Source organism: Lethenteron reissneri, chromosome 7 (genome assembly GCF_015708825.2).
Source record: "Lethenteron reissneri isolate LAM-NWPU_2019-01 chromosome 7, ASM1570882v1, whole genome shotgun sequence".
NCBI classification, from domain to species: Eukaryota; Metazoa; Chordata; class Hyperoartia; order Petromyzontiformes; family Petromyzontidae; genus Lethenteron; species Lethenteron reissneri.
The window spans coordinates 2,947,534-2,970,878 of record NC_083785.1 but is presented as its reverse complement, the minus strand read 5'-3'; the positions used below and the strand labels follow the sequence as shown (position 1 = coordinate 2,970,878).

Sequence of the window (23,345 nt, the reverse complement as noted above, 5' to 3'; positions counted from 1 at the left end):
CATATATCGCTCACCACTCCACCTGAGGTGACAGACTTAATTCACAGCGTGGTACACTAACCACTGCAACTACCACTCCCCATGAAAAATGCATTCTATTATTTGTACGTTATGGTGTATTCTTGGTGTGTTTTTTTATGAGCTAGTCTTAAAAAGCCTACTACATTATTCGATTGCAACAATTGTCTGGTTACCTCAGGAGACAATTACCAAATGCACCATCTCACTTGTACAACACACTTTTTCTGGCATAAGGTATTCCAACGGGTTTAAGGTAATTTTGGGGTGCTGATTCCAAATCTGGCATCAGTTTTTGTCTATCGAATATTGAATTTTCAATAAAAACTGCAGAAGAAAAATATTAAATAAATGTGGATATCTACATTAAATGATATTATAAACACACTATCCTAAAAATACAGCACCATATTTTAACACTAAAGCAGTCACTGACTCGCAACAACTTGCAATCATAAGTGATAGTTAATTTCGGGTAAAATCAATGAAAATGGGGTATGCCGATAACATAAAAATGAGATGTGATAGAGCAAATCTGAGATCAGATTTGGAATCAGCACCCTGAAATTAGTCTAAAACAGCTGCAAAATTCCAGGCCAGAAAAAAAGTTTTTTTTGTTGACCGGTGTTATCTTTAGTTTCACCTATAGGCAAGTGAACGTCCGTGTTCTGAACCAAATGACAAGTCTACCCACAGCTCATCTGCACTCTTGGGTTCGCGCTCTTCAGATTTACGGTGGTTTGCATCGGTTAATGATGCTATTAATTTGGATGGAGTACTTTGAGGCTTGTTTAAGAAAGTCACAGACGTGCCGATCATTTGATGTTAATGAAAATGATGTATGTATGTTGAACTTCATTCGCACCGTACGTAGCCATCCATGCAAATCGGAGGTGCGGGAGCTAATCGGAGGTGATGTCCAAAGTGATCTAAACTTCCGATCTACGTGTGATGGAAATATGCAATGGCATGATGATCAGAGCACAATGATTCATGAATGAGACTTATCGTGTTTAATCAGGCACAGTAACTTAACAGGTGTCTCACTATCAGACCGATGCTGTCACCTTTTTATACCCAAGCTTGATTCCTGTGTAAAAAACACAATAAATATGACATCTTCATTCTGGCTCATGTCTACACGGGCCCAATATAAAAATAAAAAAGTCAAGCCCATTTGAAGTTTATTTAATTCAAAGGGTGCGAATACAAAATCCATGCGCAGAAATCTGCTAATATCAATAACTTAAAAAAAAAACCTTCAGCAAAGTCATGATAAACAGCATGGACAACAGAGGTTATGAGGCAGGTTGGTGTAGGCAGGCAACGAGTTAGGTAGGTAACAGATCCTCTGCTAACCACATGAAAACACATTCACGATGAGCCAATTTTGACCTGCGACTGCATCAGAGGAAACGGTGCATCTTGGATTACGGTAATTGGAATCCAGAATCAAAACCCTGCCATATCCCTCGGGCTCCATAGGCAGTCAAGCATCATCAACAAAAGGCTTAATTTATACACAGGCCTTGATATTCACAGGCCTTGATATTCACAGCCCTGTGCGTGACAGAGCCCAAATGAAAACTGAAATCCATCAGGCACGGACTCAAAAGCGTTGGGGAAGAAATTGCCCTCGCCAGGAGACACCGACAATGGTGCCAAGAATTTGCAGGGACATCTCGCTCCGCTTGGGAAGTACAAGGCGTGACAGCCACAGATCATCAACGGCGTTCACAGGTCGAGAAGCTGGGCGGAATACCTGACCACTTTTTTTTTCCGCCAGCCCTCATATCCTCTGATGAGTATAACAGATTACGACAGGGAAAAAAAATGCCGCTGTGCAGTGGACGTTAAAGATCCCGTCGTATTACGGTCCAAACTTTCAGGCAGATTTTAAAAATGAGCTGCTTCTGTACTGAAACTGAATTGGGAGTAACCCCCCTCCCCCACACAAAGTAACATCGCTCCCCTACTGGCAGACTGATCCGCACTCGCAGGCCGGTGCTGCGTACACCTTGCCCGTACAGGGTCAAACCACCATCAGGCAGTTCAGTTTCCTGTAAACGCGAATCCTGAATCCCGTCCGGTGTTTCTTTTACGTGAAAATATGTAGGCACTGTGCTTTGGGGACTTTGTAAACACGGATTTGAAGTACAAAAGCACAGCCTGTGCCTGTGGGCAGTTTCTATTCGGCTTTGATGTGTAGGCGGCTGCTGCTGCTGCTACTACCCCATGTTCCTACAGCACGGTTTGATCCTCATCAGTCAGTGGCTTCGGCTGAAATGCGCCTCTGGTCTCGGTTTGTATCTCGGAGTTCTGAGGCCTCCGTCACGTGCTTATGATGCCGTGTCACTAGTTGTAACTCAGTCCCGACAATCAGCGATTTTTTTCTGGTTGGAATAAGACAGCAATCTAAATAATATCATAAATGTGGGTGTGTATCTGACCTCCCGGTATGGTTATTGCTCAGGCAATATCCCGCATTGCATGCCCAGCAATTGGCCACTGAATGTATCTGCCAAAACCACAAGGTAGCAACTGTGGTTGCCAGCATTCCAAAATTAAATGCACAGAAGGCTGAATGAGACATTGAGTCCTGATTCGTGCGTTGGCAAAAGTTGCTTCTACCAATATTTTGTCAGAATATGACCAAATACCTGGGATTTTCACCTGATTTCACCATTGCTCACCAGAGTAAAACTGCGCGCGATGCAATGACCGCCTTTGTTCGATGGGTTAGCCAAAAGCCTCCGCTGCGAGGATGACCGGAGTTCACGTGACGTTTTATGCTAATGACGATATCCGCAAGATATCGGCGGTTCATTAGTGGCAAACACTAAGCGTGTGCGATGAGCCCCGCGACCTTATAACCTAGAGAATGAAGAGGGGAGGGCCCTGTCACTCGGCAACCACTAAAACAAGAACTCGAGGCGGGGGGTGGGTTAGAGGCGGGGGGCAATCGACGTTCAACTCTTCATCTTCCTGTGCCAGAGGTCGAAGCAGGGCACTGCGTGGAGCCTCACGTACTTGTGCCCCCCCCACGCACACTCGAGGCAGCCGTACACCGTGTCCCTGGGCCGCGCGCCCAGGCCGCAGAGGGCGCACGGACCCTTGGAGACGCCCTGGTGGAGCAGGTTGACGCGCTGGTGCGCTCCGGGCTCCTCCGGCGGGAAGCCGCCACCGCGGCCGCCGCCGTTGCTGGTGCTGCTGGCCCCGACACCGCTGGGCCCCGACAGGTCGGTGAGCGTGGCCGTCTGCTCGTAGAAGTCGACGGTGGTGGTGTCCGCCGTCGAGCTGCGGCGGCTGGAGGGCCGGTAGCCCCCCTTCATGTCTGTTGCCCGGGATTTCCCCGACACCACACAGGAGAGATGGTGTTGTTAATTTACTTATGGAAAAAAAGTCTTTCGAAGTTAGAAAGCTTTGAGTTGAATTCTAAAAGGAAGAATCTCAGAGGTCAGGCGGAGTTCCTCCGGGCAACGCGTTCCACGCCTGAAAACCGAGGACCGAACCAAGCCTGAGTTGGACAGCGATTTGGATGAATCAGCTCACATGTGAGAGTTAACAAACGTAACGGCGGAGGTGGAGACATTGCTCACGCCACTGCTGTGGCACAATGGCCTTGGCTTAGAAGGAGCTCTATAGAGCCGCCCCTCCATTGGGGCACTTTGGCCTCCTCTTCCACATTGGCCAGACGCCTTGGAAGAGGGGAGTTCCTACAATGTATATCTCCATCCTTGACCTGCCGATGGCCTAACCGTGGTGCATCCATTCACTCTGCTTGGTGTGGACAGAGCTGCTGCTGGTGGTGGAAGCAGTGGGTGAGGGTGTGTGGATTTAAGAAAATTGCACCTTTCCGGTAATAATACAGGAGGGTGTTAAGATGTCCAGACACCAAATAGACACCCGTTGCAAGGTGTCAAGTCTGCATTAATCACACATCATGCTTATGGTAAAACATACAAACATTGACAACGTTGCACATTGTCCTTGAAACCGATTGGCCTACACCAGAGACAGCCTCCTCTACGGCCTTGTCTCACCACCGGCGTGAGACCAAAGATCAACGCCAAAAGGCGAACAGCACAAAGGGAACGCAAATATCAAAGCATTAATAGGCCGGGCTGAGCAGTTACATGGTCAATGCAGACTTGATGCGTTGCAAACGGTGTCTCAACATCTTAACACTCACCTGTATTATTGCTGGAAAGGATAAACATCATGAGGCCTCCTTTGCCAGTACCAAAATATACTAATAGGGGTTTTCCCCTTTTTTCTGGCAACAAAACTGACACATTTTGCAAGGAATCATGTTCACATTAACCACAATTAACCACAATACTTGTAGATGCTTACCCCGAACTCTCATTACTCTGATAGTGCATTGTCTTTGAACTATGCGCCTTTTGGCATCATCTGGTCGAACACCATATGAGACTACGCTCTAAGAAAAGCTGTCTCTGGTGTGGAACAATCAGTTTCAAGGGCAATGCATAAATGATCAGAGTATTGTTTTTGTTTGCATTTGGCTGCAAGTATTGTGGTTAATGTGAACATGATTCCTTGCAAAAGGTGTCAGTTTTGTTATTAAAAAAAGGGGGAAAACCCTATTAGTGGAAAGGATAAAGCCTATTATATCTCTTTTTTATCATCTTGATACCGGCAAAAAGTGTCCCCGAAGATGAAACCTGCACCGTTGTTGCAACTGCCGCGGGGGGGGGGGGGGGGGAGATTGTACAGATGACCTGTGGAAGTCCGGTGTGCCAACCTTTGTAAATGTGAACACTCTGGGTGGGGGTGGCCATGGGATTCTCTTCTTCCATCACATGGCGGCTGATGTCGATGCAGAACAACTACAGTTTCACATTCAGGTGGGTCAAGCCAGATGAGCGTGTCCAGGAGAAGCAGCGGAGTGTACCATCGCTGTGATGTGGGCCGTCCATAAATGACGTCACGCGATTTTGGACGATTTTTGACCCCTCCCCCCCCCTTCATCACACGGCGTCACAAAACGTCAGACCCCCCCTCAAATATGACGTCATAAAGCTCTGCCCCCCCCCCCCAAAAAAAATATTAAACATGCTTCAAATCGTTTTAAAGCTTTCGTGACTGCAGGGATTCATCTTCTTGGTTCTTTCGGTAAAGTCACGTAGCAGGGAAGTAATAAAATAATAAAAATAAAACATAATTAAACAATTCTCACGACGTTTCGGCCACAACGCAAGCAGCCGTCCTCAGGTGAAGAATGAGACAATGCCAAGCTAGGAGCTTATATATAAGCTGCGTTGGAGGTGGAAGAAAGAGCGCCTTAACAAAAGAATGTGCATATGAAGAGGAATTTAGCATATACATTGAAATGCGTAGGAGGTGGGCGGGGGGGTTTCAAAGTCATATTATGCCCATGCATTATGCAGGATCAACACAATGCATGGGCATAATATGACTTTGAAACCCCCCCGCCCACCTCCTACGCATTTTCCATGTATATGCTAAATTCCTCTTCATATGCACATTCTTTTGTTAAGGCGCTCTTTCTTCCACCTCCAACGCAGCTTATATATAAGCTCCTAGCTTGGCATTGTCTCATTCTTCACCTGAGGACGGCTGCTTGCGTTGTGGCCGAAACGTCGTGAGAATTGTTTTATTATGTTTTATTTTTATTATTTTATTACTTCCCTTCTACGTGACTTTACCGAAAGAACCAAGAAGATGCTTCAAATCGCTTTAAACTATTGTCATTGTAGTGCGTATTTAATGTGAGGCTGCACTCTGATGTTGTAGGAGAAAGCATTTATTAAAACGTCTATTTAATTAAGTAGAACGTGTTGTCTATCTATATATATAAAATCGCGAATCTGTCTGTGTGTGTGTGTGTCGCCGGACCATACGCACTTTCATTGGACGCCGGTTGCCCCTGGCAACGCTTTATTATTTCAGTCGTTTACTGCCGTACGCACCCTGACAGTCGTGTGTGTCTGCAGCAAGCGCGTGTATGTGTACCTATGGACGCGCGCGCGTGTGTTGTGTAGGGGGAACGGTAGTGTAGTGCTTAGCGTGCTGTCTGTGTGTGTGTGTCGGTGTGTGTGTGTGTCTGTGTGTGTGCGTGTGTGGTGTGTGGGGAGCCGTAGTGTAGTGCTTAGCGTGCTGTCTGTGTGTGTGTGTGTCTGTCTGTGTCTGTCTGTGTGTGTCTGCGTGTGTCTATGTGTGTGTGTCTGTGTGTGTGTCTGTGCGTGTGTGGTGTGTGAGGAGCGGTGGGTGTAGTGGTTAACGCTACGCTGCGCTACCAACCCGGCGAACCGAGTTCGATTCCCGCTCACGGCCACCACCGGTGACAATTATTTGAACCTCCCCTAGGTCGACTCAGCCTCAAACGAGTAACTGGTGTGGCGTATTAACATCGCCACTGGGGAGACAAAGGTGGCCGGGCGTGGTGGATCCAAGTCTCGGGCGAGGCCGGGTCATGTGTATGTGTGTATGTGTTTATGTGTATGTCTGTGTGTCTGTATGTATGTATGTGTCTATGTACGTGTGTGTATGTGTTTGTCTGTATGTATGTGTGTGTATGTATGTGGGTTTTTTCGTATGTGTTTATGTGTATGTCTGTGTGTCTGTATGTATGTGCCTATGTACGTGTGTGTATGTGTTTGTGTGTATGTATGTATGTGTGTGTATGTGTTTCTGTGTATGTATGTGTGTGTATGTATGTGTGTTATGTGTGTGTCTGTGTGTCTGCATGTATGTGTGTGTGTATTGTGTATGTGTTTGTATGTATGTGTGTGTATGTGTTTCTGTGTATGTATGTGTGTGTATGTATGTGTGTTATGTGTGTGTCTGTGTGTCTGCATGTATGTGTGTGTGTATTGTGTATGTGTTTGTGTGTATGTATGTGTGTGTTTGTGTGTATGTGTATGTCTGTGTGTATGTATGTGTGTGTATGTGTGTGTATGTGTTTGTGTGTATGTGTGTGTATGTATGTGTGTGTATGTGTTTGTATGTGTTTGTGTGTTTACGCTCGCATTACACAAATGTGTTGCAGGTCTAAGGCGTTCCTCGCGCAGCATTGCCGCTTTATTATTTCAGTCGTTTACTGCCGTACGCACCCTGAAAGTCGTGTGTGTCTGCAGCAAGCGCGTGTATGTGTACCTATGGACGCGCGCGCGTGTGTTGTGTAGGGGGAACGGTAGTGTAGTGCTTAGCGTGCTGTCTGTGTGTGTGTGTCGGTGTGTGTGTGTGTCTGTGTGTGTGCGTGTGTGGTGTGTGGGGAGCCGTAGTGTAGTGCTTAGCGTGCTGTCTGTGTGTGTGTGTGTCTGTCTGTGTCTGTCTGTGTGTGTCTGCGTGTGTCTATGTGTGTGTGTCTGTGTGTGTGTCTGTGCGTGTGTGGTGTGTGAGGAGCGGTGGGTGTAGTGGTTAACGCTACGCTGCGCTACCAACCCGGCGAACCGAGTTCGATTCCCGCTCACGGCCACCACCGGTGACAATTATTTGAACCTCCCCTAGGTCGACTCAGCCTCAAACGAGTAACTGGTGTGGCGTATTAACATCACCACTGGGGAGACAAAGGCGGCCGGGCGTGGTGGATCCAAGTCCCGGGCGAAGCCGGGTCATGTGTATGTGTGTATGTGTTCATGTGTATGTCTGTGTGTCTGTATGTATGTGTGTATGTATGTGCGTGTATGTGTTTGTGTGTTTGTATGTGTGTGTGTATGAAAGGGGGGGGGGGGTTTGTGTTTATGTGTATGTCTGCGTGTCTGTATGTATGTGTGTATGTACGTGTGTATGTGTTTGTGTGTATGTATGTGTGTGTGTATGTATGTGTGTGTATGTGTTTGTGTGTATGTATGTGTGTGTATGTACGTGTGTTATGTGTGTGTCTGTGTGTCTGCATGTATGTGTGTGTGTATTGTGTATGTGTTTGTGTGTATGTATGTGTGTGTTTGTGTGTGTTTGTGTGTATGTGTATGTCTCTGTGTATGTATATGTGTGTGTATGTGTGTGTATGTGTTTGTGTGTATGTGTGTGTATGTATGTGTGTGTATGTGTTTCTGTCCATCTGCTACAGCAGAGGTGTAGGGAATTCCAAAAAGACCTACATCTCTGCTTTATTGACCTGGTCAAGGCCTATGATACCATCAGTAGGACTGGGCTCTGGGTTGTTCTTCGTGCTTTCGGAGTCCCTGACCCTCTGCTCACGATCATTAAGGACCTTCATGATGGTGAGCGGGTCCGGGTAAAACTACGTGGCCGGGAGTCGGAGCCTTTCCCTGTACACCTTGGGGTGCGACAGGGATGTCCTCTGGCTCCAACATTATTTAACATCTATTTTGACCGCGTAGTTCGTGAAGCCTTCAATAGCTGTACCGGGGGAATTTCCATTTGGTACAGATATAATGGGAGGCTGATCGACGCCCGGGTGCGATCAAGGGATGGCTCCCTATTGGTCAACCACGTTATGTATGCCGATGATTTGGTAATAGCTGCTCATTCAGAAGAGGAGTTGGAGACGCTGCTGCTGAGACTGGAGTGTGCCACTAAGAGGTGGGGCCTTACCATCAGCCCCACCAAAACTAAGCACCTGCCTGGGTATTTTGTACCATCGGACACTCCACCCCCACAACTCCCAATTGGTGATGGGCCCGTTGTGGAGAGAGTGGAGAGTTTCCCATACCTGGGCAGTGTGCTTATGACCGGCTCCAGTTTATCAGCAGAGGTCTCACTCCGAATCAGTCGAGCGGCAATATCTTTTCATCGGTTGCGTAACGCTGTGTGGAAGCTACCTGGTCTGTCGCTCCGCACAAAGCTTCAGGTCTTCTCGGCCACGGTCATTCCCTCCCTTCTCTACGCTTGCGAAACGTGGACCCCCCTGGTGGAGCATCTTCGCCGGTTGGAAACATTTAGGCTGGCCTGCCTACGATCCATCTTGGGTTTAACCAGGCTGGATTGTGTGAGGAGCTCACAAATCCTTGAAAGATCTGGGCAAAGTCCCATCAGTGAGCTCCTCCGGCAGGCAAGGCTGCGTTGGCTGGGTCATGTAGCCCGCATGCCCAGCCACCGCATGCCTAAACAGCTTTTGTTCGGCCGGATCGAGGGGGCTAGACGGGCGCGGCACGGGCTGGAGAAGAGATGGAGTGATGTGGTACAGGAGGACGTGGAGCTGAGTGGACTTGCCGATGACTGGTACCAGCGGTGTCAAGATCGGCCTCAGTGGAGGAGGCTCGTAAAGGACGCTACTGGGCAGTTGGAGGCAGTCGCCCTCCAACAACAACGGAGGGCGGAGGAGCGACGCTCACAACAACGAGCGGAGCGCCGGGTGGCTAAAGCACAGCAAGTTGGCACAGTAGGGGGCACAGGTGGTGCATCAGCCAGTCATCTCGGTCATCTCGGTCAGTCGACCCGTGGCACCTGCTGGGTCTGCCCCGTGACCTCCTGCCAGCGGGCGTTCGACACTTCACGTGGCCTCAAGGTGCACTTGGCCTGGCACAAGCATCGTGGTGACGTCACCGCCACTTAGTGGCGAATGGCGGTTGTTGTTGTTGTTGTGTCTGTCTGTGTGTGTGCGTGTGTGGTGTGTGGGGAGCGGTAGTGTAGTGCTTAGCATGCTGTCTGTGTGTCTGTGTGTGTGTGTGTCTGTCTGTGTCTGTCTGTGTGTGTCTGCGTGTGTCTATGTGTGTGTGTCTGTGTGTGTGTCTGTGCGTGTGTTGTGTGTGAGGAGCGGTGGGTGTAGTGGTTAACGCTACGCTGCGCTACCAACCCGGCGAACCGAGTTCGATTCCCGCTCACGGCCACCACCGGTGACGATTATTTGAACCTCCCCTAGGTCGACTCAGCCTCAAACGAGTAACTCGTGTCGCGTATTAACATCCGCACTGGGGAGACAAAGGCGGCCGGGCGTGGTGGATCCAAGTCCCGGGCGAAGCCGGGTCATGTGTATGTGTGTATGTGTTTATGTGTATATCTGTGTGTCTGTATGTATGTATGTGTGTATGTATGTGTGTGTATGTGTTTGTGTGTATGTGTGTGTGTATGTATGTGGGTTTTTTTGTATGTGTTTATGTGTATGTCTGCGTGCCTGTATGTATGTGTGTATGTACGTGTGTGGATGTGTTTGTGTGTATGTATGTGTGTGTCTATGTATGTGTGTGTATGTGTTTCTGTGTATGTATGTGTGTGTATGTACGTGTGTTATGTGTCTGTCTGTGTGTCTGCATGTATGTGTGTGTATGTGTTTGTGTATATGTATATCTACAAATAGTCATTAAGCTGGGTGAGCGTACTGACAGTTTATAATGTAAACTGTAGCCTGCTTATTACATTGCCTGAGTGTACTGCCAGTCTATTATGTAGACTGTAGCCTGCTTATTAAGCTCGGTGAGCGTACTGCCACTCTATCATGTAGACTCTAGCCTGCTTATGAAGCTGAGTGGCTGTACTGGCAGTCTATAATGTAGACTGTAGCCTGGTTATTATAATCGATTCTTTAAATGTTCTTTGTACAAATAGTCATTAAGCTGGTTGAGCCTACTGCCCGTCTATAATGTAGACTGTAGCCTGCTTATTCAGCTGCCTGGCTGTACTGCCAGTCTATCATGTACACTGTAGCCTGGTTATGAAGTAAAGTTAGTCAATTTGTAACACGTACGCCGATTCCCACTCACGGCCACCACCGGTGACGATTATTTGAACCCGACCTGGGCCTCCCCTAGGTCGACTCAGCCTCACACGAGTAACTGGTGTCGTGTGTGAACATCGTCACTGGGGAGACAAAGGCGGCCGGCCGTGGTGAATCCAAGTACCCGGGCGAAGCCGGGTAGTAAAGCTAGTATTTATTTAAAGTTGCGCATTTTGATGTAACGTCACATTTCTCAAACCCCCCCCCTCCCTCGTCACACATCGTCACAAATGTCTGACCCCCCCCCCCCCCCCCCCCCTAGGTGCGTAGCGTCATTTATGGACGGCCCCTTTATGGATCGGGGCAGCATTGCGTCCGTTATCTGTTGTACGGCATCTGTTCTGGATGACCACAGTTACGCACTACTGGAGAGTTTTTTTTTATTTATAAAAATTTTCAATTTTCGTGCATCAGGTACAGAACCGGCCCTAGACCTTTGGGGGCCCTAAGCAAAATTTGGTTGGAGGCCCCTTTGATGTATGATTTTTTTCACCCACTCGCTAGCAGTGACTCTAGGGGGCCCTCTGCTGGCCACGGGGCCCTTTGCAATTGCAAGGGTCGCTTAGTGGCTGGGCTGGCTCTGATCAGGTATGGGAGTGAAGTTGTGAGGGTGGGGGAGGGGTGGGGGACTGATTGATGGGATGAGTGCGCGTTACCGGACGGGGAGGTGCGGCCCTCTGGAGCGGCCCGGAGCGATCGAGAAGGACCGCTGCTCCCACGCCACACGGCCAGACGGGAGACGAGGCGACGCAGACGCTCGGCCAGCGTCTCTTCGCGCTCGAACCCCCCCGGCAGCTCGGCGGCAACGCACAGCTCTTCATAGGGGCACAGACAAAGATAACCCCCCACCACAGATAGTTAAGAGCAGTTGGCTGCTACATTTGATCATCGATTATATTATTCGGCTGCTTCCAACGTTGTCCCGCTCCAAAGGCTGTAACCCGGTCTGGTTACTGGCAACGTGTGTGCGGGACAAAAAAAGTAACTGCTTAATTTCAGTGTCAAATGTTTCTACAGTACATTGTACACTACGTACAACAACTTAATGACAATATTGCACTATATACATCACCCCCCTATGCAGAGTCTTTGGGATCGGAGGTGTAAGTATGGCTCAGTAAATACTAAATACAGTACCTTTTTACAGGTTATTTGTGTCTATTTGTATGTTTGTTTATGCCAATGTCACGTAGTAAACATTTAAAATACAAAAAGACATCACAACACCTAAAAACACAATTTTATACAAGAATGTGCAAAATAAGCTATTTTAAATCATGACTTAGTGATTATCCGGCTTGTTTGAAAATTCGGCGTCCCCTCCACCCCCGAAGCCGCCGAACAATCGATGATCTCCACATTTAGAAACGTGCATTAAGATCATTTAGCCGCTATAAATTTCCACATGATAAGCAACTTCGTTGGGCTATCATTTGTGACCAGGTCGCTTCTATATATGTTGAACTTCTTTCGCACCGTACGTAGCAAACGGTGCTAATTGAAGGTGATCTCTAGCTCAGTGGGCCTTACCAGGTAAAATTAAAAGTTTCGTTTCCTTAGCCTTAACAGACTGTTGGGGCAAGTGCTGTTAGCGAGTAGCAGCACATATGAAGGCCGACACGGCACCCGAGGGGGTGGGTGGCCAGAACCACGCCCCACCGCCTTTGTCTCCCCAGTGGCGGATGTTTAAACACCACACCAGGTACAGTACTCATTTGAGGCTGAGTCGACCTAGGGGAAGCCCAAGACCGGTTCAAATAATGTTGTGAACCATTTGTACGGGGATAGAGTGTTGCCCCCTCACCCGCATCAATTTACTCCGGGTATTCCGGTTTCCTCCCACTGGTATAATTAACACAACTCATCCTTAATTGCCTGAAACAGAAACCCAATGTAGCAGCGGCAGGACCCTCCCTCTGAAAAAGAGTGCTACGACTCGGCCTGGCTCTCCTGGATAAATAAGTCGGCGAAGTGAAATGTGCGTGCGTGCGTGTGCGTGCGTGTGCGTGCGTGCGCAGCCACCGAACGATCCGTCCAAGCGGATGTAGAGGTCGAAGACGCTGAAGGCGACCGTGGTGTGGGCGGGGATGACGATGGTCTTGTCGCGACCCTTCCCCTGACGGGCGCCCTCCTCCGATGCCCTTCCCTGCGTGCGGCACGCGCAGCGAAGCCGCTCTTATCCGGGAGTGGGGAAAGCTCTTCCTTATCGAGGGCCGAAAAGGACTTTCACATAATTGTTTTTTTACCCTTCTATCTGGCAACAAAACTGACACCTTTTTTTTACAAGGAGTCATTTTTTGCATAGACCACAATACCTGCAGTCATAATGCAAACAAAAAACATAACTCTGATAATGTATGCACTGTCCTTGAAGTTGATTGGTCCACACCCGAGACAGCTTTCATTAGAGCCTAGTCTCACATGTGTTGGACCAGATGACGCCAAAGGCGCACAACTCAAAGACAATGCACTATCAGAGTATGAGAGCTCGGGGTTAGCATTTACACCATTGGAACCTCATTTGACAGAGTTATGTTTTTTGTTTGCATTATGACTGCAGGTATTGTGGTCTATGCAAACATGACTCCTTGTAAAAAATAGGTGTCAGTTTTGTTGCCAGATAGAAGGGTAAAAAAACAATTATCATATTTTTTACCGCCAAAAGAGGTTCCAATGGTGACTTTCACATACTCTTGGCGAGCGACCACACGCCAACACGCGTATGAGCATTACGCAATCGAAGCGCGCGTGGTGACCGAGTAGAGGGAGGCTTTTGCAGGTGGCCAGATCTCTCAGAGGTCAGAGTGCTGAGATGGCAACGCTGCGAGTAGGATAAGGTCATATACATTTGTATCCACTCATCAAATTTCCAAAGTTTTTCTTTCTAAACAAATGACATTTATTCGCATGCAGAACTCAATTGTAAATCCAATACGCCGGCGATAGCTATCGATGTGTTTTTGTTTTTAATGGGTAGAAATTAAGGCTCACGATGTATGTATAATGTAAGAGAAAAGGTGAGGTAAACGAAATTGCCCTCCCGATTGGGCAATGGTTTTTACTCCTGCAAGGGGAGCCCTGGGATGAAATGTACATACTTATTTAGTTTTGTTCACCTAGGATAGGGCCCGTGAGCTAAACCGCTCTTTAACACGCTTTTATTTAACTCACTCTGTATGTTGTTGTCGTTGTCGTATCCTCAAATCTTCTAACTCAATTTTAACCCACTTCCCAATGTGGTATCGACTGCAAACTTGGTATACTTATGTCATACTGATGACAATACTATATTTTATCATAGAAATATTTGTAAACATTATTTTTTACATGTTATGTTTCGGCTTGGGTCTAATTGTCCACGCTCAACTAAGGTTGGCCGCAAATTACCACGGCCCCTTATGTTATGGCAAGCTTCGAAGCCACTTCCTGGAGTCGTGGAGTTCTTCCATTACTAATACATTTCATAAAAACGTATTTAAAAAAAAGTTTTTAAAAATATTACTTATTTCATGGGTGATCCCGGTGGAGGGGGAGGAGGATACAGAACAACACAACGCTCTCTGAAATCACAGCGCATCGTATAATTGAAAACTAAAAATATACCCAGTGGGAAATTTGCAAAGGATTACAAATTGGAACATTCAGCGTGACAGTGTTCTACAATATGAAGACTTAAATCTAAACAATGCACACTCAGAGAAATCCCACTCAACGTCAATACCTTACTGCCAATCAGACAGAACTGATCATGTGAATTAACATACACACTGGGCAACATGCAAGCAGACATATAAAACTAGCCGCTGTGTGTTTATGCAAAGAGCAAACGCGCACCTGCACTTGAATGTGAACAAGAATCTGCTTCTTTTTAACATTCTTCCGTATAAATGTACCCCCTAATATTAGCCTGAAGAGTTGTAATGAGATACAACCCATTATTCCATTAATTCGGTGAGAACCCTTGGAGACGACACCTTTCTTTTTTCTAGGAAGATGTTTAATTCCTTTGTGAGGTTTTGCATACCATTCCTAAAATTCAGTTGAGAATCAAGCTAGATATTGGTGGCAAGATGTTAACTCTATTGACTGATATGCAGGTTCTGGGTTTGATTCCTCATGCCTATATATGTGTAGTTTTGATGTCTTCCCTGTGGTCGCGTGGATTATTCTCTAGATCCTCCGATTTTCCCCTCCACATTTAGAAACATGCATTCAGATTATTGGGATTATTTGCTGCTATAAATTTCCACATAGTAGCCCACTATGTTGAGCTTTCATTTGCAGCCAGATTGCTTCTGAAAAATAAGTTAATACCTCAGCGGCCTTTGCCTGGTAGGATGGGAATGGTTTAGTTTCATTCGTATGTTTTTGGGTGATTTGTTTGACTTTCTTGTACTTTGCACTCCCGTCGTGTTTTTGTATTGATTGTTGTTGTAATATTCTTACTCACACTTACTGGACATCTGTGAAAAGGAGCTTTATAGCTCATCCGATTCCTCCAGAATAAATAACTATTCTGATCTGATTCTGATTCTTTTTTCACAGATGTCCAGTAGTGCGAGTAAGAATATTACAGCAACAAACAATACAACAACACGACGGGAGTGCAGAACGTTACAACTACGAACAATAAACATCGGGCATCACTACTCTTTGCTTCTTTCGGTAAAGTCACGTAGGTAGAAAAAATAATAGATCACGACGTTTCGATCGCAACAACAAGTCTTCAGATGAGAGCTCTCACCTGAAGACGGTCGCTTGTTGTTGCGATCGAAACATCGTGATCTATTATTTTTTCTACCTACGTGACTTTACCGAAAGAACCAAACAGTATCGATTCCTGCAGTCACGAAAGCTTAAAATCTGGCATCACGCGGTGTGAACCCGGGAAGAAACCCGACAGCGATGACCGGGTTAGAGGCGCGCTTGAGCCGGGGTGCGCGTACCCTCGCTCGGTTCCGGTGGCTCTGCACCCGCAGCTTCTGCTCGAGGGAGGCGCGCACGGCGAGGGAGCATTGCCTCGTCGTGCGGATGCTCTCGGCCACGACGCACAGCACGGCCCGGCCGCTGGCGCGAGTCTGCCGCACAAGCCAGTGCTCCACGTCCACCCTCCTGCAGGCGACACGGCACAACGGGGGCCAAGGGCCTGTAGGCAAACTTCTCATGTTCTTGTTTTTTTTGGTAAAGTCACGTAAGTAAAAAATTAAAAATAAAAATTAAATAAAAATCACGACGTTTCGGAGGCAACACAAGCCTCCGTCTTCAGGTGGAACCGTCACAGCACGCTCGTTGCCTCCGAAACGTCGTGATTTTTATTTTATTTTTTATTTACATTTTTTACCTACGTGACTTTACCGAAAAAACCCAAGAATAGGAATCCTTGCAGTCACGAAAGCTTCAAATCTAAAACTTTTCATGTTTCACTTGCACTGTTTTGGTGCTTCATTCGTTCATTTGTTCAAGTTTCTAAGCCGGCCGGCCAGGATTCAATTACAAACAAATTGATCAGCGTCTAAATTATTTCAAACTGTTTTGCTCAAGTCATGAGATAAAGTATCCATGTAATGACAAATCCCTGACAAAGGAGTGCGATTCTTCATGTTAAAGAATAGCCCATCGAAGCGGATTTAACAGAGCTACCTCTGAGATCCCGAAAAGTGTACTCTGGTCCACACATTCGGTGGTAGCACTTTCCTACTGACTCTGCCAGAGCTGCTTCATGTGTTTGGTTTGGTGTCCTTCACCTCCGATGAGCCCGGTTGGCTACGTACGGCGCAAAAGAAGTTCAACAAATATGAGAATAAATTGTCATGCCATGATAGTTAAACTGATATTTTAAGTTTCAAAGTTAGAATTCATACATATTGGGCGCATAACCAAATTTTACATGATGTTTTCTTTCGTGCGGTCATTCGTGACTGAGCATGAGAACCATCAACTCACTATACCTGACAGCCGTTTTAATAACAGACGGCTGCCTCGAATCGAACGATAAGATTCTCAGCGGTGCCAAGCTCAGTGCTCTCACGTCGGAGAAACCCCGCCAGCCAAATTGATGCGCGGTCATTTGAGACCGGGGGAATGGGTGTGTTGATCGACGGGGCAGAGAGGTGGTAGCGGCGGTGGCATGGCACCTGTTCTTGGGTTTTTTCGGTAAAGTCACGTAGGTAAAAAATAAAAATTAATAAATGTAAATAGGTGGAATTCCTCCCCGTAGAGGGTATTAATTCCTATTTACTTTTATTAATTTTAATTTTTACTTACGTGACTTTACCAAAAAAACCCAAGAATAGGTGCCATGCCACCGCCGCTACCACCTCTCTGCCCCGTCGATCAACACACCCATTCCCCCGGTCTCAAATGACCGCGCATCAATTTGGCTGGTGGGGTTTCTCCGATGTGAGAGCACTGAGCTTGGCACCGCTGAGAATTGTATCGTTCGATTCGAGGCAGCCGTCTGTTATTAAAGCTTCAAATCTGGCGTGGCACCTGTTGCGCAAGAGGCTGAGGAGGAGAGGCACGTCGAGCTCGTGCTTGGTGACGATGCCCAGGGACGCGTGCACCGCCACGTTCTCGGAGTGCGCCACGCTGAAGCCCACGCCGGCCAGCACACCCTCGGAGCCGTGTCGCTCGCGACGACCCGGCGCGCCGTCCGACTCGTCCTCGTAGTTCACCAGCTGGTACGACGTCACGTCTGCGGCGTACACTCGTCTTGGTCAGGGTTCTGTGCGCTCGTCACGGTTTTAGGCGGGGAGACGACGGAAAACTTGCGGGTTTCGTTTTAGTCGTCGTCGTCTCAGTCCAGGGGCGGGCATCCTGCGGTTTATGCAGCTCTTTAAAGGACTGCTTCGGGACGCTATTTATTCATCCGCTCCGATGACGTACGTGTTTACGCAACTCATCAAAACCGATGACGTACGTACACGTAAGTCATCGGAACCGGGAGAAAAAACTAAATACCTTTATCGGTAGCGAGGCTCCCACAGAGTGCAGTTGTGTAGATCTAGTTCTCTACGGTGAGTACAATGTGTTTAAATACAATTGCGCTATGCCTCTCTAAATAAAATTAACGCTAACCGTTTGCACGTTCCGAGAGCCAGTTGTGAATGGGGCCCACCCTGCAACTTGTAGTCACCTGGGAACGGGAAAAGGTTAAGGACCGTCTCATATTCACATGCGTTGTGGCTCTTGAATTATATTTTTTACCAAATTCTAAAAAAACGCTCTTCTTGTTATTATGTGGGCATATTCACACGCGTTGCAGCTCTTGAATTATTGATTTTTTTTTAACCAATTCGAAAAAAATCGCTCTACTTGTTATTACGTAGGCAATTCGTCTCCCCACATTGTCAGGTCAGCCAATCAGTGAACAGGTTTTTTTTTAATATACCGTATACACCAGCAGTGCCCGCGCGTTTGCGTGGAATACACGGCCGAGGTGGAGGGAGGGTGGGTGAAGGGCGTGACATTTGCACGCACGAACCCGGCTCAATGCTGTGGGGTGTGTGAGGTCATCACGCAGATGTGGAGTGGTGATGCCACCCACACGCGAGCCAGCCAGCCAGCCAGGCAGCCAGCTAAACTTTTTTTTGTAATTTTTTGGTCTTCAACGGTGCATTGAGGTCTCTAATAAAGTTACAAAATTATCTTAGACCGCGACTTCAATCATTAATTTCATCTCATATTCAGTTTTACTGTGGTCTTTAGTGGATAGTGGTATAAAACAAGTTAAATTTCGATTTAAAGCTTTCGTGACTGCAGGGATTCATCTTCTTGGTTCTTTCGGTAAAGTCACGTAGAAGGGAAGTAATAAAATAATAAAAATAAAACATAATAAAACAATTCTCACGACGTTTCGGCCACAACGCAAGCAGCCGTCCTCAGGTGAAAACCAGGTCCGTCGAGGCGACAGAGTCTGAATGAAACAGCACACGAGCTTGGAGCATATATATAAGCTGGGCGCATTGACAAAGGATTTTGCATATCAAAAGGAATTTAGCATATTTATGGGAAATGCAAGAATGTGATTAGTCCTGCATATGCATGTGCATTATGCAGGATTAACAGCATCAAAGGGAGCTGCAGTTACTGCTGCTGCTGAAATTACTGCTGCTGCTGCAGTTTCTGCTGCTGCTGCAGTTGCTGCTGCTGCTGCTGCAGTTGCTGCTGCAGTTGCTGCTGCTGCTGCACTTGCTGCTGCTGCTGCAGTTGCTGCCTTATCCATTTTAATATAATACTATGTATTATTCTACCCACCCTAATGTGTATCACACTGCTATATGTTTACTATACAATTACGACACCATACATTACTCTGCACACTGCACCATGCCAGTGAGTGGAACGCGGTCTGAAAGTCACCGTAAACGTGAACACAATCAGTTAAGATCCGAAATGGTTTATTACGTCCTTCCAATGATTGCTAAGCCAGAATCCATCTTCTCGGTTGAAATTGTCTCTGTGTTTGTATATGTGGATCGCCTCATGAACGAATCTCTCATGATAGCCAGATGGCTTGCAGAGAACCTCTGTCTTGGAGAAGTCAATGTCATGTGAGCCCACTGAATTGTAACAGTGATCTGCCACGGCTGAGGTGTTTGTCCTACCGTGTTTCAAGTCTGCCTTATGTTCACGGATGCGGTCCGAGACATGTCGTTTGGTTTCTCCAATGTAACTGCTACCACAGAGGCAACTTAGTTTGTAGACGCCAGGGTACTGTATGTCTGGAACCACATCTTTTACAGACGGGACCAGATCACGGATTTTATGTACTGTGTTGAATCGGACCTGGATCTTGTGTTTAATCAGGATTTTGGAGATCTTTTTTGTGACCCCAGCAATGTAGGGTAAGGTGATGGTCTTGAAAGGCTCCTGAACAGGATCCTTCTTGATGGTTGGAGTGATGGCTTTGCGGATTGTGTAGTCGGAGTAACCATTAGCCTTAAGAGCTTGGCGTACGTGTTTGAGTTCACTGGAAATGTGTTCATGGTCGGAGATGCATTGGGCTCTATGATATAGAGTCTTGATGAGGGAATTCTTCTGGGATGGATGGTGGTGGGAATCCGGTTTTAGATAAGCATCCGTGTGGGTGGCTTTCCTGTAGACAGAGTGGCTCATTGAACCATCAGGTCTCCTTTTGATTAGGACATCCAAAAAGGGTAGCTTGCCATCATTTTCGACTTCCATGGTGAATCTGATGGCTGGGTGTATGGAATTGATGTGGTCGAGAAATTGGTCTAGAGCAGGCCGGCCATGTGGCCAGATGACAAAAGTGTCGTCTACGTACCTCTTCCATAAGGTCGGGCGTAGAGTGGCATTCTGGCTTAGCAATCATTGGAAGGACGTAATAAACCATTTCGGATCTTAACTGATTGTGTTCACGTTTACGGTGACTTTCAGACCGCGTTCCACTCACTGGCATGGTGCAGTGTGCAGAGGTAATGTATGGTGTCGTAATTGTATAGTAAACATATAGCAGTGTGATACACATTAGGGTGGGTAGAATAATACATAGTATTATATTAAAATGGATAAGGCAGCAACTGCAGCAGCAGCAGCAAGTGCAGCAGCAGCAGCAACTGCAGCAGCAGCAGCAACTGCAGCAGCAGCAGCAACTGCAGCAGCAGCAGAAACTGCAGCAGCAGCAGTAATTTCAGCAGCAGCAGTAACTGCAGCTGCCTTTAATGCTGTTAATCCTGCATAATGCACATGCATATGCAGGACTAATCACATTCTTGCATTTCCCATAAATATGCTAAATTCCTTTTGATATGTAAATTCCTTTGTCAATGCGCCCAGCTTATATATATGCTCCAAGCTCGTGTGCTGTTTCATTCAGACTCTGTCGCCTCGACGGACCTGGTTTTCACCTGAGGACGGCTGCTTGCGTTGTGGCCGAAACGTCGTGAGAATTGTTTTATTATGTTTTATTTTTATTATTTTATTACTTCCCTTCTACGTGACTTTACCGAAAGAACCAAGAAGATAAAACAAGTTGTTGATGAATACTTTCTTAATTAATTTGGCTCATAAAACTAATACAGTAAAATCTTGGATTGCGAGTAACTTGGTCTGTGAGTGTTTTGCAAGACGAGCAAAATGTTTAAATAAATATGAATTTGATAAACGAGCGAGGTCTTGCAGTACGAGTAGTACGTGTATACGCTTTGTCTGCTGAGCGTCACGTGATCACAACTGATATACGAGTTAAATTTCGATTTAAAGCTTTCGTGACTGCAGGGATTCATCTTCTTGGTTCTTTCGGTAAAGTCACGTTGTGGCCGAAACGTCGTGAGAATTATTTTATTATGTTTTATTTTTATTGTTTTATTATTTCCATTCTACGTGACTTTACCGAAAGAACCAAGAAGATGATATACGAGTGCTTTGATATACGAGTGCTTTGGATTACAAACACGTTTCCGGAACGAATTATGCTCGCAATCCAAGGTTTTACTGTACTGGTCTTCACGGGTGCAGACACACATGCGATTTCCGGCAGAGGCTTCCCCTTAATCTTGCCCTCTCAGCACAACCAGCATTGCCTGCTTAACACATTCAAACACTTTCTGTAGAAGCTCATCAGACAGAAAAGCACGTGGAGGCTATAAAGAACGGTTATCATAATAAAACACACCAAATATGACTCCTTGGCAGCAAAAGGTACCATTTTGACCATAGTCTCCCTTCACATCATGCATGTTACGTAACCGGTACCGAATAGAATAAAAATTGCACTTGTCACAGACTCAGGACCTTCAGAAGAAAAATTTACAATTTTTTTTTTAAAGTTCCAGTTTGCATGTTTGTCTAAAACACTCATATACGCGAGGGTGTACCGTTCAAGAAAGATGACAATCCAGTTTCATCTCCCGTGCTTAAAAACACTTGTGTCCCACGGGCAGAGTGCTGTGAATACCCTGTTCCTTTTACACGGAAATGAAAATGAAAGGTGTTGCTTGTGTATATTTTGTAAGCATGGAATGAATGAAGCACAAAAGCAACCGCCCGTGCCTGTAGGCTGCACCGTCTGTTAGGTTCTGAATCTCACATCACCACCAGTTCATACTGCACGCGTACAATGCCACACAGTCTCGCTTCTTTTTGTTAAACCACCGACTCAAATGGAGGAATAATTGCGTCCAATTTAATGTAGGCATCGCATGCTGCCGCCCATCACACTTATTTACGGTAACATCCGGTACGTATTTTAATTTGCAAAGTAATGAGTATTATTTACATGTCTCTGTTACAAGGCAGTATTGCTTACAAATGTTATTTTTTGCTCATATTTTATATTCGCATGTGTCAACAGCGTGGCAGCAAGAGCAGCAGTATTTATGCGAACATTGTCGCAAGAGGTCACACGCTTGGCACAACGCTCCGTCGCACGAGAACACAAATGCCCGGGCATCAATCCGAACCGTACCAAACGTACCAATGTCGATGTCCTTCTCCCCAACCAAAATGTCCTTGAGGGCGAAGGACGTGGACGAGTACTTGGCCTTCTGCCAGAGCCAGGAGCGTCTCTTCTTGGTGACGAGGCTGAGCGGGTGGTACCGGTCGGCCTCGTTCAAGCTCGGCACGGGCACCAGACGCCCGTTGCTGCCAACTTGAGTCACGAAGTTTTTGGTGGCTGCGGCGAACATCTCCGACCCACCCCAACCCACCTACTACCCCAACCCCAAATCTCTCCGCTCAAGGGAAGACGCGGCGCTTACAGAGAGAATTAAGGTCTGGTGCGTAACAATACGCCCTGTCCGTTGAAGTTGCATGCACCCAAGGACATACCTGTCAACCCCTTATCAGTGCCCCAGCTTATTCAGACCTTATTGGTGACCCCGTGACCCCTATACATCTCTACGTTCATCCTACAGTCCCATCACAAGGGAGAAACACAGACTATTTTAGTTGCTGCCCGTATCGAAACGGCTGTACGCCGTATGGACATGAGAACTCAATTTCCCTGTACAAGAATACGGGGTAAAACCGTGTGGGTTGACAGGTCAAGGATGACACCTGCACAAGAGGCGACTCCTATTCCCACAAGGCTCAGGCTCTCGATTTCAAACCACGCAGATCAACGGCAGCTACCCAGTCCCCACCGGTCATGCCCGATCAATGATGAGCTCACGGGAGATGTTATGAAGGCCCCCTTATCTGTGTCTCCATGCTCCCCAAACAATGCAATGACGAGGCCAACTGCAGGAGGCTGTGTTAGCGAGATGTGGTGGGTTTATGTTCGGCCTGGGTCCTTGCTATGGGTACGCGCGCCACCCAGCACTCCAATTCAGAGGTCATTTGACACCACAGCAGAGAGACTCTTTGAATAATGAATGGGTGATAGGTTCTCACGTGTGCCACTGCGACGAGTGACATCTTAGGAGACTAGTAATTGGCACGTTAACACTACGACGCTATTTTGTTATGTTATCAGTAAAGTATAAACTCACACAAAACCCACGCGTGTTGTAAACGTGTACGAAAAATAACCACCTTGTAATAACTTTAGCCCTTTTTATAATCCGCCGTTCAATAAAGGGCCCACGACACGTCGTCGTCAGTCACGGGTGTTACTTGACCATACTTCACCACGCTGGTCAGTATCAGGTTTGTGACCTGGTGGGGGGGTGAGTAGGGGGGGGGGTGAGTGGGTGGGGGC

General features: G+C 46.9%; 1 protein-coding gene across 1 annotated transcript; it reads right to left on the bottom strand.

The window, feature by feature from the left end:
• Nucleotides 1-1,150: 1,150 nt before the first annotated feature.
• On the bottom strand, nucleotides 1,151-23,228 carry PJVK (pejvakin). The gene is made up of 6 exons (XM_061573221.1): nucleotides 22,122-23,228; nucleotides 17,174-17,378; nucleotides 15,631-15,796; nucleotides 12,707-12,830; nucleotides 11,341-11,499; nucleotides 1,151-3,352 (listed from the first exon to the last, which is right to left on the bottom strand). Exons 1-6 carry the CDS (start codon nucleotides 22,330-22,332, stop codon nucleotides 2,988-2,990), a joined length of 1,230 nt encoding a protein of 409 aa, XP_061429205.1. The 5' UTR covers nucleotides 22,333-23,228; the 3' UTR covers nucleotides 1,151-2,987.
• Between the last annotated feature and the right edge of the window lie 117 nt (nucleotides 23,229-23,345).

Bases quoted from the DNA above. Each gene is read 5' to 3' on its own strand.
- PJVK (XM_061573221.1), bottom strand. From the start codon at position 22,332: ATGTTCGCCGCAGCCACCAAAAACTTCGTGACTCAAGTTGGCAGCAAC. The intron at 12,831-15,630 runs GTACGCGCACCC...TGCCGCACGCAG, and splicing joins GCCACCGGAACCGAGCGAGG to GGAAGGGCATCGGAGGAGGG. The intron at 3,353-11,340 runs GTAACGCGCACT...CCCGGGCAACAG, and splicing joins GGGCCGCACCTCCCCGTCCG to ACATGAAGGGGGGCTACCGG.